The 22,357-nt window shown below is 44.8% G+C and overlaps 1 protein-coding gene across 1 annotated transcript in view; it reads left to right on the forward strand.

The window, feature by feature from the left end:
• Nucleotides 1-22,357, forward strand: part of ARHGAP31 (Rho GTPase activating protein 31) — a 60,489-nt gene that overhangs the window by 16,870 nt on the left and 21,262 nt on the right. The window contains exons 2-3 of the mRNA XM_032098503.1: nucleotides 19,359-19,461; nucleotides 19,950-20,094. Of these exons, the coding sequence (XP_031954394.1) occupies nucleotides 19,359-19,461; nucleotides 19,950-20,094 (248 nt within the window). The remainder of the gene's footprint in view (nucleotides 1-19,358; nucleotides 19,462-19,949; nucleotides 20,095-22,357) is intronic.

Here is a 22,357-nt window from a genome sequence, read left to right on the forward strand (position 1 = left end):
CTCTTTCATGAAGTGCCTGTGGGATGAGCACAGGATTGCTACACCCAAAGCATTTTCATGCAGCCACAGCTCTCTGAAAGGAAACGCTGCTGAGGACACCGCCTGCAATGCCCCAAGCTACTGGGGTGACTAGCATGAGAGAGTCTTTCTTCCAGGCCTGGGCTGTGTTTGCCTTCCACATGCAATCTGTGAATAGCTCAAGTCTGGAAAGTGTTTAGGAAAGCATCTAACTTTTCTCTTAAAGGAGAAAAAAAAAAAAAAGGAGGGAAAAAGAAAAAGAAAACGTCAGGGATAAAGAAATAGTTTCCAGTGACTTGATGCAGTGTGGCCAAACCATTTGTAATAATTTCCTTTACATTCCTTTTATATAGGAAGAATTAGATATGAAATCATGAATCAGGAAGCAGTCATCCTGCCAGCCAGTGACATGTACAGAGAGATCAGAGCAAAGTGAGAAAGACGCAGAACAGCAGGAGACTTGCAAAAACCTTTTTGAGCTCTCTCTTTTTCTTCCTCTTTTTGTTTAGTGTACACATTCATGTAGAACTAATATTTCTGACCCGAAAGAAGCTGCAGGGATCTCCTGCTGTTCCTTGTCTATCCAATGGCAGCCCTAAACCTTCCTGTCTTGATGTGTCTCATCTGTCTGTGTTTCCTGATGTATGTTGCAGTCCCCAGATGTTTGGATACCTGAGTAATCTCAAAAAAGACTATGAAACATTAGGTATTTTTAAATACCCAGCTTTATAGTTGCTTTGTTTAACTTTGCAACATTCTGAACTCATATAAGGCAATAATAAAAATCACTGCTGTTTTCCTTCAAAGTTTTTTGCCATTGGTGCTTCTAAATTTGTGTGCACACAATGGCTTTTGCCTTTGTGCTAGCAAGGTTGTAACATTCCTGTTTCTTGAATTCGTATTTTTCCAATGTTTTTTTTTCAAACCCTCTGTAAATGTTCCTATCAGGAGTGCCCAGGCTTTTGTGTAAGAGAGGACTGAGGTTACCCACGTGCTACCAAATTGAAGTTAAGAAATTTCCCCAACAAAACCTGAAGTCAGAAGAAATAGACCTTGTGCCTGTTGTCTGCAAAGGTCCATAGGCCCACAAAGTTGACTTGGGTTGCACTTGAGTTTTGCATATCTCAGAAGCCTGCTTGGATTACACTCTGTGCTCTCACACTGGCCTTTGCTGTGTCTTGGCCAAAGCTGGAGATTAAGATGCCTGTCTGATGTCCTGTTCATTTTGAACTTATTCTTAGATTGCTCTGATCAGGGGTGAATTTGAAGTACAGACGCCTGACTTCAATTTCCCTGAAATACAGGATGTTCAGCTGCAGGATTTTTATCTGAGTCTGTCTCTAGCTTGGCTCCAAGGGAAAGGAGAATAAATACTACAGGCCAGGAGACTACAGATGCAAAAAATTATAGGCTTTGAAATGTCACTAGCTGAGCACATAATAGATATTCTTCACATTTTATGATTAGCTGTTGTGTTCTGTTGGCCAGTGCTGCCTTCCTGATGCAATTTATAAAGGAGTCTCAGGTCAGGGTGAGGCAAGCCAGATTCAGAACTGGATTTCCTGACAACACCACTATCTTTTGCAACTTTTCCTTAGTTTTCTCTGCGCAGGACTAGCTTGCCTGTGTACACCTGACTGTGACACTCACTTTGCCATCTCCCCTTCCATTCCCATCCAAACATCTGCTTGCATACTGCAAAACCAACTGGTCTGTGAACCAGGCTATGCAGCTGAACCATGCCATCATGCCCAGCATTTCAGATCAAGGGAAGTGCATTATGTGTAGGATTCATATAACTGTCTCCCATGTGTGCCCAGAGCCATCTTAGAAACTGGGATGACCTGAATGCTGCATGTGAAACCAGTCTCTACATGGGGCCATCTGTGCCCAGGGGACCAGGGCACTGGGCTTTAGACCTTGGCAGCTGTATCTGCACTTCATGGATTTGTACTGATGTGTCTCCTTGCAACTCCTTTCATCTGCTGCTCGGGTGGGCCAGAAGCTATGGAGTAGAAGGGGATATGCAGAGCAGTGTGGCAAAGTTGGATGGAGCAGGGCTGTTGGGGACACCAAATATCCAGTTAGGAACATACCCCTTGTCTGTACATTGTGCCACAAGCCTTCCCTATCATGGGCCTCTTGCCACTCCATGTGTCCTTTCAAACACTCCATAACAGAGTCTCGCCATGGGACACAAGCAGTTTAAGGGATTTTCATGCTGTCAGAAAAAAAGTGTCTTCATTTTGTTACTGTGGCACTGAAAGGTTTTTCCAGCACCTTGCAGCCCTCTGACCCCTTGCCTCCATTTCAGCATACTGCCTTTTACCACTGATCTCCTCCTGAAACACAGCCTGCATGGCATCGGGCCAGCCTCTGACCTCAGTGACAGTAGTATAAATCTGGGTTACTGCAGCCAGCTGGTATGGAAGTACTTCAGCTCTGAATATACAGAAAGTATTCCCAGCCATAAAGGGGCTTATGATTTGGGTTAGTGAAACAGCAGATCAAAAGCAACTTCTGCGTGGTGGGGGTATTTGCAAATCTCTCTTGTGACAAAGTGTTTCTGCAACATCCGCACTTTCCCTGTTACTACCAGAGTGAGCCATGGATTAATTCCAGGGAAGTCCAAGGAATGCACCAGAACTCAACTGCTGCCAAGAATGAAAAAAAGAACCAAATTTTAGGTGGATTTGTCAACAGTAGGTAGACTGTTGTAATCTGCTGTAGTTGACATTGAAGACAGTGGTGCCATGAGCTCCAAGAGAAGTAGGTTGTGTTGGCCTAGAACACTTCTCAGATTGCTGACAAACTCTTGGTGATGCTGGATATGGATCAGAGGAGTACTCAAGCTGAAAGCTTTGATGACAGTGTCTGGATGGGAGGTTTTGGAGACCTGGAGACAAGGCATTGTCTGTTTTGAGAGCGCTTGACACAGAATGACCTTCCTTAAATGAAACTAAGCTGCAGACAAATATCATCTTTTGTGAGACTTGCAGCAAAATTCCTCTTTGGCCGGGTTCCCTTTTTGCTGTAATTGAAGAAAATTAATTAATATTGGGAAAAAGCATTGTGATAGAAAAAGATTAATTGAACCCGAGAGATGCAGAGCGGAGAGCAGGAAGAGCCTCAGCTCATTCCTACATTGGATCACATCCGTACCATAATGGTTCCCAGGAAAGTGCAATAGAGCAGCGTTGCTCCGGCTTCTCAGGCTGAAACCAAGCACATAATTTCAGAACAACTGAGAGGCCATGACCAAAATTTTGCAGAATATTGGTAGGCAAAGCAGAGAGAGAGAGAGCAGGACAAATGCCCTGAAGCCCTTGAATATCCCCCTTGGTACAAACACTTCAGGTGGGCTGAGGAGCAATGCTAGGGCAACCCTTACTGGGCAGTGCAGGCTAGAACTGTTTCCTGTGGTGGGGCAGAAAAATATGGCCCATGGTTGGTAGTTGACTCAGCTGATTTTCCCCATTCCTTCCAAGAACTCTGCCCTGGGATGTTGTGGCAGCAGGCAGACACATTTTATGGGTAGTTCCCAGAGGTCAGGCAGGGCCTGCTGGGCTTGGCACAGACTCTCCTGCAATCTTACTGGGAACAACATGGGTCAGGAGGGTCCCAGGTCATCTCAGAGCAGTCCTGAGGGCATCTGAGGAGGTCTCTGGGGCAGGATATGCCTGTCCACCCCATCCCTACCCTGACACACATACACTTGGACTTGAGAGAAACCATTTCCACGTGGAAGTCAGCAGAGTTAGAACAGTCAAGAGATCTGAGCTCTGACAGCCCTGCAGTCTGTTGGCTCAGGAGGCAGCAGTAATGCATATATCTGGAGCCTTCCTCCAGACAAAGCAGGGAATGTGTCTGAAGGGGTGGATAACCATCCCAATATCCAAGGAGAGCCCTGTGGCCCCAGCATGGTTTTCCTGTCTGCCTGGCAGCATCGGCAGCTGCTGGTTTGGAATAGCCTGCGTGTCCTTGTGTGAGCCAGGGCAGCTGGAGGTGGATTTGTTTTCTGTTGATTTCATGGCAATGTTGCTGCTTCAGGCCACTGCCTTGGTGTGAGGAACAACAACATCCTAGAGGAGACACCCAGTGAACTGCTGACTGCTCCACGGCTGCCCAATCCGCATGCCCAGCGTGGGAAGCGGTCAGACCACCCTGACGGCATCAACAAAGCCATCATGTTTGCTGACATTTCAAGGGAACAGAGAAGGGAACAAAAGCTGGGAACAAACGCTAGGAACAAAAGAATTTGATGCAGTTGAGAGCTGCAGTTAGAAGATATGGGGCTGAATTGTAAATGCCAGATCCAAGTGCCTTTTTGCTGGGGAGGGATTTTAAACCTCCGTCCAGGTCCCAAAGGTGGGGCTTGAGTCTGAATTCCAGGGGAAGAAAATTATGCTGAAAACTGAGTGCGCTGTGAAATCAAAATGAAAGGTTAAAAAAAGAAAACAATGAGTAGCTGAGGAGATGGAGGAAGTAAGTAGACAAGGAATGCAAGAAGTTTGGTATAACTGATATGTAAACAGTCAGGGCATCTTTTTCAGGGAGTTCAGGCCTCTCCTCACCCCCCTGCTCCCAACCTCCCTTCCCTGAAATGATCAGAAATATTGCAGTTTCTCCCCAGATGACCCCTTGGTAGTGTCTTGCTATTATTGTGGTATTCAGTTATGAGACAACATTTCAAGAGGAAAGAAAAAGAAAAGAATCATAGAAGTGACACCAAGCCACAAAGCACAGAACCAGTTCCAAACATTCCCAGGCACAGGGCTACTGAAGTCTGGTCTTTTGGCACAAACTGACTTCTAGGACAAACAACCCAAAAGGTTTATCTGACCATCTGATCAGTGATCTCTGATTCAAATCTCCTGAGATTTTAGCCTGTACGTTCTTGTTTAGGGTAGAAGTTTGGGTAGGGAGACTCTTTCTGGTTTGGTGGAAGCTTGGGGGAAATCGATTCTCTTCCAGAAAAACACATTTGTGTGAGGTTTTCAACTCAACTTTTTGGGTCAGTGATTCGGACAAACCAGTTGCAATCTGTGCATGCTTTACCAACTTCTGAATTTTTGAAGGTAAGTTTCTGTTTGCCAGGAGTTGAGATACAAGAAAACTGGCTCTTAACCTTAGGTCTTCCACTGTCTCTGTGCATGATTCAGGTGGCCAAATCCTTTCTGTTTCTCCTGTTTGCACCTATGGGATGAGAACGATCCTTATCCTCTGTTAATTCATGAGTCCTTGCTGAGGGCTTAGATTTTTGCTGACAGAAGCAAAGCACATTTTGTGAGACTGTGCTGGGGTTTTATCCTCACAATGGGGGACGTGACATACAAGCAAGATTTCAAATGAGGGTTTTTTGTGTCCTGAGGGTTGAAAAGCAAGCCATAGGACATTCACCTCCTTTTTTCTCCTTCATTGACAAGAAACACATGCAGTGTTCTGGGCTTCAGCTTGCAAGGAACAGTGCTGCTGTCCTCAGAAGTGTACAGAGAGGAGCAAACACTAGCCAGGCATCGATGATATCACTCAATGTCCATTAGAGCTGGTTCCTGTTTAGCACTGTACTGTACTCCATCTTCCCCTACCACAAGACTTCCTTTCATCCAGAATTGGACTAAAAAAGGAGAAACTCCCCCTAAATAAAAGTTCTCCAAAAGGTTTTATTACATTAAAAATAATGATAAGGGAGTGAGCATATTTCACCTTCTAAGAGCAGTATATTTGAGTATTTGGTTAAAAAATTGAACAGAATCCCTTCATTCTGGTGAAACATTTTGAATTTGTGAAATGCACGCTTTCCCACTGGAAAATCTTTCAGCTGGATGGTTTTCAAGTGGCCTTTCTTCCCGCATGCTTTAGTATGCAATTTAAACTCCAGCTGCTGGTTGTGGTTGTCTCTTGCTGTAGCGAGTGCTGGCATTTATGCTTTCCTTTAACACAGCTAACTCTTCCAGGGAATCTTTCTGTGGCTTAAAAGGCATCACCTGATAATGACATGGGAAGGCTGTGAGATGGTTTTGTCTTTGTCTCAGTGGCCAGTGCAGAACCATTCCACTCCGAGTAATCTTCTGACGGATTTTAAGTATCCAGGAAGCCTGCCTCCCACCCTCTCCCTGAGAAAGCAATTCTACATGATACTATGTCTCAGTCTTAGGAGGTTTTCCCTACTCTTTAATATCCTCTCACAGTTTCATTCACTCATAACTACAACGCCTTCATCGCCAAGAAAAAGCTGTTTCCCTTGGTGGTATTCCCACCCTGTGCAGACCTCTCCTGTGTGCCTTCGTTTCTCTCCTGGTCACTGGGACCAGCTGTGCCTATTTACCACCAGCACTTTGTTCTTCCTTGCTCGTTAATCCCTGTAGGTCATTAGAGTTTCTGCTCCTTTTCTCTTCCTCCTCCCCATATGCCGCATGGTATCCTGTTTTCCTTGTAACTGTAGCCACACTGCAGGGCTGAAAGACTCAAGGATTTTTCCATTAATAATCCCCACGCCCTTTTCCTGGTCAGTACACTGCTTAAGAGGGATTGAGGTAATTCATGAATAGCAGGCTGTACTTAAAGAGGGGGAGAGAGGAACGGGAAGATGTGGTGTCATCAATGGGCAGTTTTGCTCCCGGAGCAGCTCGTTGTGCCCCATCCCACTGTTGTGTGTGAGCCCTGGCACAGCTCCAGCTGCGGGGGGCACACCTTCCATGTCCAGGAATGCTTACTTCAGTGTCAGCACTGCAAGTTTCAGCAGCGCTGGCCAACTCCTGCTGTGAGAACGTAGGTGGGATTTTTTCCTTTGCATCTCACACCCTCACCAGCCGTTAAGATTTTGCAATTGCACCTTGAGTAAGAATTTCTTCTTGTGAGGAAAACTAAGTCCCAGTTCACTCTCTTGCAGCTCTGCTGGCTTTGCCAGACTTGGGGCCACATCTGCTGTTGACTACAGTTGCATACAGCTGGAATAATTTTGTTGGCCTCTGTGCCAATCTATGGACAGAAATTGGTAGTGTAGTTCTTTGCTTAGTTACTGCAGTGTCACAGGAAGGTGACTAGGCCACAGATAGGAAAAGAAGGAGAAAATTACATTATAACAATATATTTTATTGAAATATACCTGCGGTTCATCCCAGAGGAGCAGTAGTTCTAGAGAGGTCTGTTAAGGGACAGGCCCTATTCTGGTTACTTCTGTGCACCCATAGTGAACACCCTCCCCACCTCACCTGTTTGGCTATAGTGGTATGGATGTGGTATGGAAAATGCTGGGGGACTCTAACTTCCCCATCATGGGAAACCCTTCCTTGCTGGGGTTCATGTCCTAAGGGGACCCAACTCTTTTCTCTGTGCAGGAGGCCATGGGACCCTCGTGGCTGAAATCCTGTGGAGGGCAGGCAGCACTGTTGCCCTGACTGGCTGTGCTCCTCACCCTCTGCCCTGCTGTGTGTCCCTGTAGCCACAGGCTCCCTGACTGTTTCTTACACTGTGCAGCAAACTGCAGACCTCCTGGTGGGAGATGGGACAAGCCCATCGCCTCCTCTAATGGGACAAATGCAAACTTTGAATACCATGGGCTGGCGGAGGCCTGAAATGATGTCTGGTTAGGTTTCCCCCTCTCTGCTGTGGCAGTGGCACACACAATGGCAATCTGTGAAGCTGAAGTGATTCAGCTTGGTGTGAGCTGTGTTCTGCAATCGTCGCCCATTTTCTCCGCTGTTGGTGAAACAGCGCTGGCAGTGGTAGTGATTCCTCCATTTGAGAGAATAAAAAAGAAGGCAATAGTCTGGTGTAAAGGTCTTGGCATTTCCCACAGCTTATGACAGCCCTGCTGGAACGCAGGGGCTGTGGCTGTAGCTATTATTTTGTGAGCTTACATTCCTTAGCAGTGGGAAATCAGCAGCTGTAATTAGTCTCTGATGTTCTCTGCTAATAAGTGATTTTCTGGTACTTGCAAATACCAGCATCCCTAAGACATAACTGTATTGTTTTGACCTCTTATCTCTTCTCTCTCCTCCTCATTGAGAGGGACCCCAGATGTTCTCCAAGACTGCTTGGGAAAAAAACCATCCAGCCCTGCTCCTCCCTGTTACATCCCTTTCTCCAGTACCATTTTTTTTTTTCCCAGCCACTGTGTAGGAAAATGGTTCCTGCTAGTCCTCATGGAAAAGGACACAGATGCCATCAGGAAACCCATTTGCTTTAGGAGGAAGAGGGGCCTGACATCAACAGGAAGAGCTGTGCAGCAGAGCTGCTCCTGCCTCTGAAAGAGGGGGGCCTTGAAAACAATGTCAGCTCGCAGTTTAGGACTGGCCAGCAGGAAACGCATGCACCCTGGTGTTTGCTGTGCAGAGGAAATGATAAGCACTACCTGGCCTGACTTGGAGCAGAGATAGCATGGGGGAAAAAAAAGTGGGGGGAAGGGGAGCGGGAAAGTTGTTTTTCTTCATACTGGTTCAGAGCCTGTCCTTTGCAAAATGGAAAACAAAATAAAGAGTGAAATATGGAATATATCAGGAATCCGTTGGGGGGCTTGGAAACCGAGGAGCACAATTGCCCAGTGATTAGATTTACTACTTTAGTAACTGTTTGATATTGGTTTTTTTCCATTGTTAGCACTGAGAATGACCCTCAGTTTGATAACCCCTGGCATGCATATTTATTGAGCGGTGAAGGGAGCAAGAGGCTTGTATCCCCTGTGGAACTGGGAGGATTTTTTGTGGAGGAAAGACATGGGGACAATGCTACCACTGGGAGCAGAGGGGCCTTGGGAGTACAAATAGAAGTATTGTATAGATGAATATCTTTCCTGACTTGTTCTTACTAGGTGAGGGGATAGAAGCCTTCTTGAGAATAAGGAGATACCATAATGCTGAATATTTTATTCAGCTTTGTTTCTTTTCCTCTTTTACTAGGGTCTTTAAGAGCAAAATTGTGCCTCCTTTCATCACTAACCATCTGACAGAGCTAGTTTCTATTTCTGGTGCCCTTACACCTCTGGCAGACAGTTACAGAGGTACAGTCCCTGTAGCTCAGCCTTGGAGAAACCATTCCATGTGCTCTGGGTGCATCTCAGTAGTTGTGTGCTGACATCCTGAGGTAGAGGTGGGCAGACACAAACAGCATGGCAGGAAGTATTCTAAACAATCCCAGCCCAGCATCATCCTCTAGAAGGCTGTGAGGCATTGTGACACCATCTGCAAATGTTGTTCTGCCTCCTCTGCTGTCCTTGATGATTCTCTCAGGCTCTGGAGAGCGAGCAAACTGCCCTCTTGCAACATATGTGAGCACTGATGTGCCACAAGGCTGGCAGATGGAGCAGTGCTGTGCTCCCTGCTGTTTCTGAAAGAAGCCCTGAAGGAGTAGCACCACATCCTGATTTTTGAGCCTGGCTACTCAGCAGCTTCTTTTTGAGCTCTTTGCCCTCCCTGGTGTATGGAAAGGAGAACAAGACCCTTGCGGTCACGGCTGTAAGAGTACACTTTAGAGTACTGCAGCTCCTGAAGATGGAAAGGTGTAGCCAATATGACCCATATCCCATGGGCTGCCCTTCTTCACTAAACTGCTGAGTGAAACCAATCCACTGAGACTGGTTCTGGACTTGCTGGTGTAGATGTCCATGCTTGCTTGAGGAACAGCCCCCCAGACCAACAGCTTTCCCTGGCTGTAAGTGCTTCACCCAGCAGAGCCTTCAGCACAGTAGCAACAAGCAGGGCAATGCTTCAACAAGAAAGAGCACCAGCATGTAATGATGTATCCCCCAGACCTATGACATTGGCCTAGCATGACTTTTGTGTCTTTTGACTTTGTTAGGCTTTGACTGACACCTCATTAAAACCCAGCTGTTTCTCTAAGCAGAATTTCCTGGTAATGCACATGAAACCTCTCACACACGCACACAATCACAAACAAATATAGTTGTACATGTAAAAATACATTCATTGTGTATACGTATGCATACACACTGATATATACATTTATTGATGTGTAGAGTTATGTGTGTCTGACCAGGTGCTGCTTCTGGCAGAATTTTCTCCATGTTTTTTGGACACACAAGTTGAGCCCACAGACTGGGCACTACAAGGGATGGGTAGAACAGCACCTCGTTTCACCAGGAAAACATCAGCAATCCAAGTCACCCACAGCTTAATCCTCTTCAAATAAAGACTGACCTGTTTTCAGCTTCTTCTGAGCAGGGCTGGGAGGAGCATTTCTAAGTGACCTTCCACTGCCAGCAGAAGTCTTAATTCTCCACTTTGTTGAACCTCACACCATCATTTTGTGCTCCTGTAAAGCTGGTGAAAATGCTTCTATTGTTCGTATACACCTCCTTTGCTAGTATATGCATGTCACAGTAAAAGGTAAGAGGGTGTAGAACAAATTGATTTTATTTTCTTTTGTGAAAAATACTGATGAGTCCAATGGGATTTTTTGTATGTTTCTTTGGGTCAGGCTCAGGCAACCTGGCAATGAAAACAGTCTAAATATATGCTCAGCAACTGAGCAAAGATGGAATGGATTTGATGCTGCTTGGCTACAAATTATAATGACTGATTATTGCTAGTGCCTTTGCATGTTTGTTTTCAATCAGATTGACATCATAAAGCCTTATTTACTCTTTCTCGAAAGTCTGTTTTCATTTGCCTTTCACTTCTCATTTGCAGCCGTTACGGGATTGCATTTAGGCTCCTCATCTGTCTGCCTGTGATATGTAATGATCCTCAGCGATTTTTCCTGCTCTTTGCCCTAAATTGTTGACTGTCTGTAAAACAGCCCATTTGGAATAACCTCTGGAAATTGCTGTACTGCTCTTCACTAGGAGAGCCCTAGAGGCAAGATCAGTGAGAGGCCTGAGTGAAAGAACATTGCTGCATAACCTAGTGTCAGTCTGCATCAGTCCATCAGTGTGACAGAGGGCAAAAGAAAAAGAAGGGAGAAGATATAAATAAGTGCTGTGAGATTCAGCCATGCCAGTTTTCTTCCACATGAGAGCTTGGTCCAGGACCAGCTTCTCTGTTACTTTGTGCCTTGCTACCAAACGATAACCTGGGCTCTCAGTGCAGTGATGGGCCCCTGTTCTCCCTTTCGCACACCTGAGCTTGTTGGCAGTGCCATCCTGAGTTAGCTGGCACAGCTGGATGTGTGCTTTAAAGCTTTGGAGTGGCTGTCATGTATGCTTGTGGATGACTTGCTGTGTGTCAGGCATGGAAGGAGAACCATGAGTGCTGACAGACCTCCATCCCATCTTTGCACGTTTGAAGGGACAACAGAAATTTCCTGGGAAAGAGCAGCAGAGAGAACTGCAGAGCAGCCCACTTTGCTGCAGCACCAGTGTTCAAGAGATAACAACCCAGTTCCTTGCTTCATCCTGTCTCTTCCCCAGCCTTCCAATAGCATTTATTTGAGAATTAGTTGCTTTGTCACCACCATGCCATCACTACAAAAGTGGAGCAAGGATCTGTCAAACAGTGAGATAACATGACAGAGCAGCACAAAAACTGCAGGCAAATTCCATGTCCTCTAGAGAATGCTACAGATTTTGGTGTATGGAGATGGTGTTTGTGAAAGGCACAGTACAAAAGACTTCAAAACTGTTTAATTAGTAGCTGGTATTTTTCAGGTGCACATCAAGATCTAAGCACTCAGAATCTCTTTCTAATAGCCCCAAAAGTCTGCCTTATAAAGAGAAACCTGGAATCCCTATTGCCTGGCACACTAGGGTCCAAGTTGAAAAGGACCAAGGGACAAACTAACGCTGACAGCCAGGTATGGAGCATTGATCCCCTTGAATTGCTGTTCTCCTGATTCTAGGATCCTAAGAATCCCATTTAGGAATCTCAAAGTGTCAAGGAAGATTTTGGTTTCTACACCCTTATAACAGTCAAGAAGCATGTGTTAAAGCTTACAAGTTGCCTCTATATTAATTTTGGGACTGTAAGAAACTGAGCAGGTGTGCATCAGCTGGCAGGCTCAGGTAAAAGATGGAGACTGCTTGTTTTTTAACTTTCTTCTGAAGCTCTTGTAAATGAAAACATGTAGATCAAAATGTGCTGAGAGGAGGAAAAAACTTATGGAGTCCATATATTTTTGTTGCTTTGTTGTCAGCAGTTAAGTGGGTTAGCATGGCTTACATTGGTTTCTAGGCTTAGGAGGAGAGCAGAAGAAGGAAGGAAAGGATGATACAGAAAATGTGACATAAGCTTGTTTATCGATCTGGATGAAAGACAGCAGGCTCTCAAGAGACTTCAGATGAAGTGTACATTACTGGCTTTCCATCCCAGCACCCAACACTTACCTGGACTCTTCCCTGGCAGGCTGCTTCTCCCAGCTCCCTTGAGCTGCAGCATTGCATCGCCCCACTCCTGCATTCCATCAGCTGATGCAGCCTTTGGATTTGTTAGTGTTTTTAGTACATGTCACCAGAATTGAGGTTAATGGCAGAATTCCTGTCTCACAGCTTCTGTATAATCACAGTATCTTGGCATTTACCAAGACAGAGGTCAATTCATTATGTGCAGCTTCAAAAATATTCTGATATTTTCTATACTTACACCTGAGTCCATTTCCAGACACAGCATAAATTGTCCAGTTACTCCTATCTCCAGAATTATTTGTCCTAGTTGTTTGTGCTGTGGTAAAAAAAAATGCTGCACAATATCCACCCTAATCTGCCATGGATCAGGGTTGTTAGGATTCAAATGGTTAGCTGAGGACGTGCCCAGCTCATTGACCTGCCATGCTGAACCTGAGCTGCTCTTTTCTGTGGTGGTTGTACCACAGAGTCATAAAAATTAGGAGTGGAGATATCCTGTTCTGTTATCTGGTCTTTTTTTTTGCCGGAAATTCTCAGCAGGATGTTTTCCTAACAAAACTATTCTAGTTTTTAATACAACCTCTTTCAAAAGTGCCTGCGTGACAGAATTTGCCAGCTATGTCAAGGTAAAGTCACATTTCAGAGGGGCACAGTGACCGCCGGGGCTGAGAGTCAGCATTCAGTGTCTGCTTTGGCAGTGCTTTCTCTTAGGCTTTCTTTGATGTGTGTTGTCTATGAGCTGGCCAGGTCTGCCACGGGCTTTTTCATGCCTGCTTCAAGCATCACAGTTATCAGATCTGCTCTGGAAAATCAGGTGTTCCTACATGTGTTATGTAGATACGTTAGATGTAAGCTGGGTATAATATCAATGGGAAAAAAAAATCCTTGATGGTGGTGCCATTGACTTCATTCAAACTCACAGCTGAGCCTGCAGGTTGTGTTGAAACGCGTGTGTTTGAAATCAGAATGCCACATCCCAAGCAGCACTCAGTGTTTCCACTTCCCACACAGGCCATGGAGGATGATGGCTCGCAGCATCTGAGAGATTTGAGATCTGTTTTTCCTACATCTTTGCCCACCAAATCACAACCGTGCACAGGATGGTGCTTTCATCACAGGGAATGGTGCTGTTGTGATAACCTTTGTGACATTGCAGGGGCATTTCCCACAGAAGTAGAGGGGAAAAAGTACATGAAATGTGTGACTTATACAGGGAATCAGTTGTGCTGTCCATGTGGACAGGATCACCTTGGTACCAACCATTCATCCTTTCAAACTGTGTTTATGGCAGCTAAGGGAGAAAAGACGAGGTGGATTGTAAGAAGTTGGTTTGTTTTTATGCCTGTTGGGTGGTGTTTAGCTGTCTCATGCTGTTTAAATACAGGTGTGTGTGTGTATGGAGGGGTTGTGGCAGCTTAGCCACAGCTAACAGCCAAATTCAACACTGGAATTTGAGAGTGAGACAGGTTTTGGTATTTTTTTTTTTGATTCTGTAAAATGAATTTAGTGAAAAGTATGCACAAACATCCTGGAGACTGAAGCTCTTTGTCCTTTTAGCAGTTATGTCCTGACAGGGCAAACCATCCCCTTTCCCAGCTCTGCCAACTTCATCTCTGAGCAGGAGAGACCCTCTTCAGGGATTTTGGGTGCTGTGGTCCCTTCCATCCCTGACTGCCACTGACAAGGAGGCAGTGGAAGGCAAAGGAAATGTTACATGGTGGGAAGGCAGGATTTATGCTTACCTGCCACTGGTTAGGGCTGTGCACTGGGAGAAAATCTGGTATCATAACTGATGTGCTGCACCAGGCCTCGGGTGAGCTGCAGGGAGGAGAGCACAGTTTGATCTGCTCTGGCATCTGTTTCTCAACCAACCTTATGCCTAGTGCAAATCAGGCAATGTCAGCAAAAAAGAAAAAAAAATAGTGAATCAGCTTAAAAACTCGTGATTTACAGTAGAAAGTCAGGAAATGCAGAAAAATATCATATCAGAGATACTGACAATCAAGTATGTTGCCATTTGTACAATGTTGTTCCTTTCCTGTGATTAGAAGACCAGCTTAATATATTAGTTTGTTCTGTTTTGTCATTTTTTTTTACAAAATAACTCTTGCTTAGTACAGACTGAAACACTTCTTCAAAGGAAATATTTCCTATTTTAGTCATTTAAGTTGAAATGAGAGACTTTTGACCTTTATTGTCATGGTATTGACATAGCATGATAGGAAGCGCTACTATTGAGGGTAATTGAAGACAATTAAAAAAAAATACTAATGAATAACAAAACTAAAATGATGAAATAAAAATGCCTACAACTTTTTTTTTTTTTATGATGCAGCATTCATTGTGGGGAGAAACTAAAAAAAAATCCAAGCTATCTCCTGCAAGTCAAAAATCAAAAAGTTGGTGTTCCAGGTGAAATGAAAGGTCTGCATTTATCCTCCCAGTACTTGAACTAAAATTAAACTAAAATTAGAGAGGACATGAAACCTCCACCATGTGGCAGAAACCAGCTACCAAGGAGGCCCTGAGTATCTCTTGTCACCAGTGCTGATCCTTACAAGGAGTTCTCTGAGAAAATAACAGAAGGATAAAGTGAAAAATTAAGCCTGCTGCTATTCAGTGCAGTTCAGTGCAGTGTACCCTAAACACATGACCCAGTCCAGGTTAGCTAACTTACTGTCTAACTGGGCACTCTTCACACTGACTGGTTAGGGTGTCTGACTTAGCAACCTCCTCCCTGGGGTCCTTCTGTAGCCCATGGAGACTCAGAGTTTCTTCTAGAAGGTGGCGCTGAAAGTCACAGGATATTGCCTGCATCTCCTGCTGGACCAGCGTCTTCCTTGCTTTTTGCGGCCTTTGGTGGGAGGCCAGGTGGCCATCTTCCCACTGGTCCTTAGGTGGGGTCACTCCCTCTGTTCTTAGTGACTTCTCCTTCTTGGGGATTTAAATAGGGACATGCTTAAAGGCCTCCACAGATTAGATCCAAAATGCTCAGTCCAATGCCAGATGAAGCCTTTGTCAGGCAGGCAAAGAATGAGCACCTTGCTTGCTGGTGGGGAGGTTTGGTGGGTGGCAGCACCATGGCTGGGAAGGGACAGGAGAAGGGAGAGCCAGCAGTGCTGGGAGGAGAGAATTTCAGCACCCATTGCTGCCACTGGAAGCTGGAGGGATCAGAAGGAGGATGATGTGGTGCCTTACCCAGCAAGAGTGGCAGATGTGTAAAGAAGGTGGCATGAGCTGTTGTCTTGGAAAAGTCCCTGGTGAAGGTGAATTTCTGTGTACACTGAACTTGGAGGTGATATCCAGTGAGAGTGGAACAAGTTACTGCGACTGCCCTTCTGGTTTATTTTTGTCTAGGGGAAGAGAAGTATTGTCTTTTGTGTGCAGTATGTTTATAACTCAATTTCCCTTCTGACTGATGCCTTGCTCCACGCTCTCTTGTCCTCCTCCATCTGGTTTCTATTGTAGTTTTAAATGAGGACAGTTTGGCTGTCTGGCAGAACAAGCGGGGTCTGTGTGACACCAGCTGCCCCTTCCAGCTTCTAAGCCTTTTAGGCTTCCAGCACAGTTTTAATTATAGGAATGTCAAGATTGGACTCCCTCCCCCCCTACTCCTTTCTGTGCCTGCACGTACAGCCCCTGCTGCAAATCCCCATCCAAGTCTGATCTTCCTTTGGGAGAGACCCAGCCCTGTGATTTACATGCCCTGTAACTCCGATGGAGACCTGTTGTAAAGCACATGCTAGAGCCTGTACCTTCCTGCACTGAGGGTTGATCCCAGGCTCAGTTCATCAGGAGCCACGTCAGAAATAATCCAACCAGCTCAGAAACTCCTGGAAATGGGAGAGAGCTGCTCACTGCTGCTCTAACCTCACCACCCCCAAGAGCCCAAAAGGCCAAGCTTTGTAGGAGATCAGAGCTGCTCAGGAATGCCAGAGCTACAGGTTCTGCTCAAAGAAAACATTTATTGTGCTCTAGTTCCATACAAGCTCTGAATTTAGGGGCTTGATTTGAAGGAAGTTGATGCAGTCCCTTCACCTCCAGCGATCTGAGGTCTGTAAGTTGCAAGTGAAAAGTGTCCTATGTGGGATTGGTTTTTTTGATATCAGAAAACCACCACAATTTTTGGCATAACTGGCTGCTTCTCTTCCTATGAGCCAAAGACCTGGTGTGGCAGAAAATCTTGTACATGATGAGTGAAGGGCACTGGCAGAGATATGTGACAAGCCCAGGGCTGGAAAAGCAAGGGAGAGTGCAGAGCTGCAGTAATAGGTACTGGCAGAGATCAGTGCATATTGTCTATTTGCAGTCTATAGGTTGTCTCTGCTGTGGAGTTTTTACCCACTTTTAAACATGAATTTTATACATTTGCTACAGATTGCTCCCCTCAGGCCCCTGTTTTTTGCATACCAGTCCTCAACAGACGGGTCTAGCCTTCTCTGGTTTCTGTATAGGGGGTTTGCTTACCTGCCTGAGGCCTCTTGACCTAATTTACTCCAAGGAAATGTAGAACTCAGCCAAAAATATGGTGTGATTTAATAGGTCTTACTTTCAAGAGGTCAAATTAGTCACAACAAACATCAGTATCTGCATTTTTAGTTGGTTTTCTTATTCTTAACACTGAGGTTTTAAAAAGTATCTAATAAAGGATGCTTTGTGCAGGGACCCCATTTTTTTGGCAGCCAGGCACCATCATATGAGGCTTGTCTCCATGAAAGACTGTTAACCTTTAAACAAACCTTGTCATGTGGCTGGTTGTGATCAAATATGTTTTCTGTTCAATTAATTCCTCTTTTTTCAGGTTGTGTGGAGTTCAGTGGTTTCTATTCTCTCACCCAAGTATATCTGAGGTGGACATGGATCTGCCTAACTTTCATTTTTCCTGGTAACATGTCATTTATTCCAAGACCCCTACCAAGAAGGAAATCTTAATATGCCATATATGCATAGCTTCTCCTATAAAGATGTTAAAGTCTGATTTTCCAGAAATGGAGATGAGGCTTGAAGTAATTTGTCTTTCCCTTTTTTTTATTTTTAGCATTCTCATCATCATACGATCTGAGTTCCCTACTGCAGTTCCAGATAATCAGAACTTACTCAGAGATAGGAAGGTCCTCTTTTTTTGATGTGTCACTTGGACTTTTCTTGGCAGGATATTAAGGAAATTTCGTACTTCTCTTTTTTGCTCTTTCTCCTTCCACACCATTTAGTCTGCATAGGAAGAAGGTGTTGCATGCACTGAAAGGAATGCTTCCCCAGTTCTTTCCTTTCTGGAAGGCACTGATGCTCCTTCTCCTCAAAAGTCCTTGAGGAGACAGTACAATAACTCTGATACCGTGGTGGACAAAGCTTTGACTCTGTAGACTTCACCTGTTCTCTTGGCAATTTCATGGTTTCACGAACACTGTTGTAGGCTTAAGGCCTCTGCTGTGAGCTCCGCCCAACAACTTGAGGGGCTCGAAAATCAGCACAAGGGCTTTGAGTGTGACACAGCATGACCAATGTACCTGGGTTATGAGTCCCTGCTCAAAGACCCCACAAAGTCAATTTTTCCCTCTTGTTTTGAAGAAGCTCCTTTGACTGAGAAGAATAAGTCTGTTTGGACTGTTCGGGCTTCCAAGTAATCACTGGGACTTTGTGTACTCCTGCATTTGGGTTGGCCAAAAGACAAGAGAAGGGACACACAAAAGGACTTCTTCTTTACTTCCCTCAGTAAGTCAGGAGGCAGAAGGGCAGCACTTCCCTGACTGACTGGTTCAGCAGTAGCATGTCACCGAGGTGGGTGCCAGCTTGGAGCTGTTCTCACCAGAGCCTGTGCCCTGCACTGCTTGGTAGGGACAAATCCACCCATGAACTGGCTCTGGCCTCAGTGACTCCCATGAGAAATAAAAGGATGTAGCAACAGTTTTTTGTTCATGCTGTTGGTGGAGTGCTGTCTTTGGATGCCATCTGATGAAGCACGTGTTAATATGTCGTTATAGTCCTGAACTCTGAGCAGAAGAACTCAGGGAAGGTCCAGCCAGAGGCATTGTCTTTAGGGTGTCACAAAGATGCAGTAATTGCTATGCCTGGCTTTCCAGTCAAATCTATGGCTTAGTTGGTTTTCTTCCATACAGCTTTTGAAATGTGCAGTGCAGCAGAGTCAGCATTTCAGCTGGGAACTTCTGACTTGTGCATTTGCTGGCTTTTGTGCCTATGGCTGTGTGAAGCATTGCATTAAATACACAGTAGTTTCTAGCACCTAATAAGGAAGGGCTTTCTTACTGTTATTGTTATAGCTTGGGTTGTTATAGTACTGGGGACAGGGAAGCTTGATCTGACCAAGAGAATGGGGAGTTCTTATACCTATATAATGGGGAAAAAATAAACATATACTTTGGGTCCAAGTCTGGATGTAAATGTTGTGCCTCAGGCTCCTCTCAGCTTTAAGACTGGTTAAGTCTTTGTCTAGTTATGCTGATGGAGTTCTTTTGAAGCCGATGTCAGGTTTTGCCAGTGTGCAGATCTAGTCAATATTTGAACTTTATACCCCCTCAGTGGGATTTATGAGCACTAAACTGTGGGTATGTAGGCTTATATGGAAGTGCAAATGCTCCTCTGATTTTTATCCAAGCCAATGAGACCTTTTGGCACAATTCAGCGAGGCTGGAGCTCTATATTGGGGAGGGTGGAGGTTCCCAGGACCTCATGCCTTAAGGCATGCTTTCAATTAGAATGAAAGAGCTTATTTTCTTCTATTTTTGAAGGAAAAGAAAAAGGACGAGAGGGAAACCCTACCTTTCTTTCCACTATGTTACTGTGACTTCAGGGTCAGTCATTGTCACATGTCAATGAGCACTGCATGGCACAAGCACAGCATATCCTCATGGCCACTTTGCAGGGGTTATTTTTGGTTTGTCCTATATTTCTCCCATTGCTGTACCCTTCCCTGCATCCACAGAGAGCCTCTGCTGTTTTTTCATGGAACTGTCTCCTGTGTGGTGACTTGTGGAAGCTGTCAGCATGTATTCATTGGACATCTTGCTTTGCTTTCCTCTCGTAGTCCCTTACGTGCTGAAGAGCTGTGCGGAGTTCATTGAGACTCATGGCATTGTGGACGGGATCTACCGCCTCTCGGGAGTGACATCCAACATACAGAAGTTGAGGTAAGGGCCACGTGTGTGAGTGTCAGAGGGATTCAGGGACATCACTCAGTACCTATGTGGCGTTAGTCCCTCAGGTACTGACTGTGGCCAACAGAGCTCCACACTGATGCAGAAGATAAACTGCCTTTGAAGTTGGTAACAGAGAAAGATAACATTTTAGGGATTAGCCCAAATAACCTTAATCTCCAACTGCATCTGTTAATGGGTAAGGCATGGAGGGTCTCAGCACAAATGCTGAGTTGCTCTCTCTCACTTTGAGACAAAGCAATTTCTTTATATCAGTTTGAGGTCCACTCCCTATGTTAGGGGTAATGGAGACTAATTGAAACCTCAGGGCCTGAACTTGGGACACAATCTGGGCCAGTCTGCAGAGACATCTCTGCTTTGCCATTTGTTTTTTCTCTAGCTATAAACGAGTACTTAGGGTGGAGTACTGGCCTGCTACAGCTCTTATTCACCCATATTGTTATGCTTCCATATTGTTTCAGACAAGAGTTTGTTTCTGACCAATGCCCAGATCTGACAAGGGAAGTTTACCTCCAGGACATCCACTGTGTGGGGTCACTCTGCAAGCTGTACTTCAGGGAACTGCCCAACCCTCTCCTCACTTATGAGCTCTACAAGAAATTCACGGTGAGACCCTTGGCTGTTCTTGTTCCTCTCCAGCAGTGTGGATGTGCTGCAGATTCCTCCATGACAGCTGTTTGGGATTCACTCCAATGTCCTGGCTTCTGGTGCATCTATCCGTATAAACACTTCTCAGTGCTCTTCCCTTCTCATCTCGTGTTGGCTCTCTTTCCCTATCCTTGTTTCTTTTCACCATTTCATGTTTATTTCTCTCAGTTTGTCTGCTGTTTCCTCCCCTTCCTCTTGCTCATTTTTTCACTGCATTGCTTCCCCACTGCCTCTCTTTCTCCCCGCTGTGCATCTCCTCCCAGCACTACTAATTCTCTTTCTTTTCCTCATTACTGTCCATCACTGAGAGTCTTCTGGGTTACCTGGGGCTTGTGATCATAATCACAAGCGTGCAGTTTCCTTGTCCCTGTCCCTCCAGCTGTCCCTGACACCTGCACAAACTGATTGCCCAGCCCATGTGTAAAGCATCAACTTTTCTGCATCTGTCACATTTTTCATGCTGTTTGTAGGACTGCAAATGATGGTACTGGTTATGCCAGATATGGCATATCAGGTCCATGACGATCACGTTATAAATACAAATGGCAGAGGAACGTGGCAACTGGCCAAGCAGAAATCTCTAACTTTGTTTAAAGAGATTACAATTCAAAGAGTAGTTACTTGATTCTGGAAAACAGCCATAGATTTTACATGGATACAGTTGGAGCTTAGGAGCAGACTGCGGGGGAGCAGAAATATAAGACCACAAAGCCTGAATTTTTAAGAGACTTGGCTAATTTTCATGACAGATAATTTTTATTAAAAGGTGGCACAGCAAGCTATGCTTGTTATTAAAGCTGCATGTTTCTTACCTCTCTAAATCCACTTTCAGTTTTTTATGACACCAACAAATTTAAATCCCATCATTGAGGCTGAAATCTTGCGTGCTGAAGGTATGCACTTGCAGCTAAAAGAATTCACCAGCTTCTTAAGATAACTGGGGTGAGGGATGGGAAAGATTGTTTTCTCAGCGTTAGAAACATCCATCCTTTGTTAAGAATTTCTGTCATCCTACTCTTTCCCATTTGCTGGGAGGAGGAGGCGACAGCCATTGCCAAAAATGTCAGATCTTGCAGAGAAGAAGTTGTGCAAAATCAGGTGTTACTGTCTGAGTTGCCACTATCCTGAATCAAGCACTTCCAAGTGACGCTGCTGTGGCACAGGAGGCACTGAGAGAGATGCACGGGGTCCTCACAAGGAGGTGCTCTCTAAAGACTCCCTGTTGCCTGCTCTGGGAAGAGGCATCAGTGCTAGGGGTGCTTGCTGTGGGGCAAAGCCAGACGGGACCAGCCAAGCAGGAACCTGCTACAAGAAGTCAGGTGGCTGTTAGGGACACAGCTGTGCTGGGGATCATGGGGTGGGGAGTGGCTCACTGCGCTGCCTGACAGACATGCAATGATGTTAGGTGTCTCGCTGTTCCAATGCCAAATTTTAAGTAAGATTGGTCTTTGTTTCAAGGTGATGTATAGTCGAATCTTCAGGGAAAATCCCGAGCAGATTTGAAAAATTGACCTGTATCCTCAGGATATAAGGATTCTGAGGGTATAGGATAGGATTGCTGGAGAGAGTCAGGATGAATAGGATCTTGAAAATACAGGGTATCATTCAACCATTCACTGTAACTGATGAGTCTCATTCTTGTTGAAGCTATTTGGCTGGTGTCTTCCTGGCTATCACTACTGATTTATGAAAGAAAAAATGCTCTAAAGGAAACATGAAGATTTAGAGGGAGACTTTTTTTAGGAAAGAATGCTTGCTGAAAAGTGCAGTTTTGGGATGATGACTTGCAGATTTTCAGTAGATACATTTGGTTAATAGCTTTATTCAAAAACAAAAGGGAAAACATTTCTTTAACTGAGTGTTTCTTTTACAAGTACTTTCTAAGGGAAATGTTTCAACATTACATCAACACATCTATCTTACATAGAATGTCTTTTAGAAAAGGGTTAAATAGTTCCAAATTTCAATTATAATTTCTCAAACTAATGTTTGGGTGTGATGCTTTTGGTCAACCTTGAACAGTTGCTTTCTATAATCTCATGCCAGCTCCCCAAAATGTTAACACTTTGGGTTGACCAAAAAGTTTTTTTTTTTAAATCTCTGGCTTTTCAGTTTGTCCACTTAGCCACAAAATCCATTGTTCATGTAAGCCTGCTCAGTAGTGATTTATAATTCATAACCCAGCTGACAGGAAGCACAGTCAGATACCAGGAGGAAAGAA

Source organism: Corvus moneduloides, chromosome 2 (assembly GCF_009650955.1).
Source record: "Corvus moneduloides isolate bCorMon1 chromosome 2, bCorMon1.pri, whole genome shotgun sequence".
Lineage (NCBI taxonomy): Eukaryota > Metazoa > Chordata > Aves > Passeriformes > Corvidae > Corvus > Corvus moneduloides.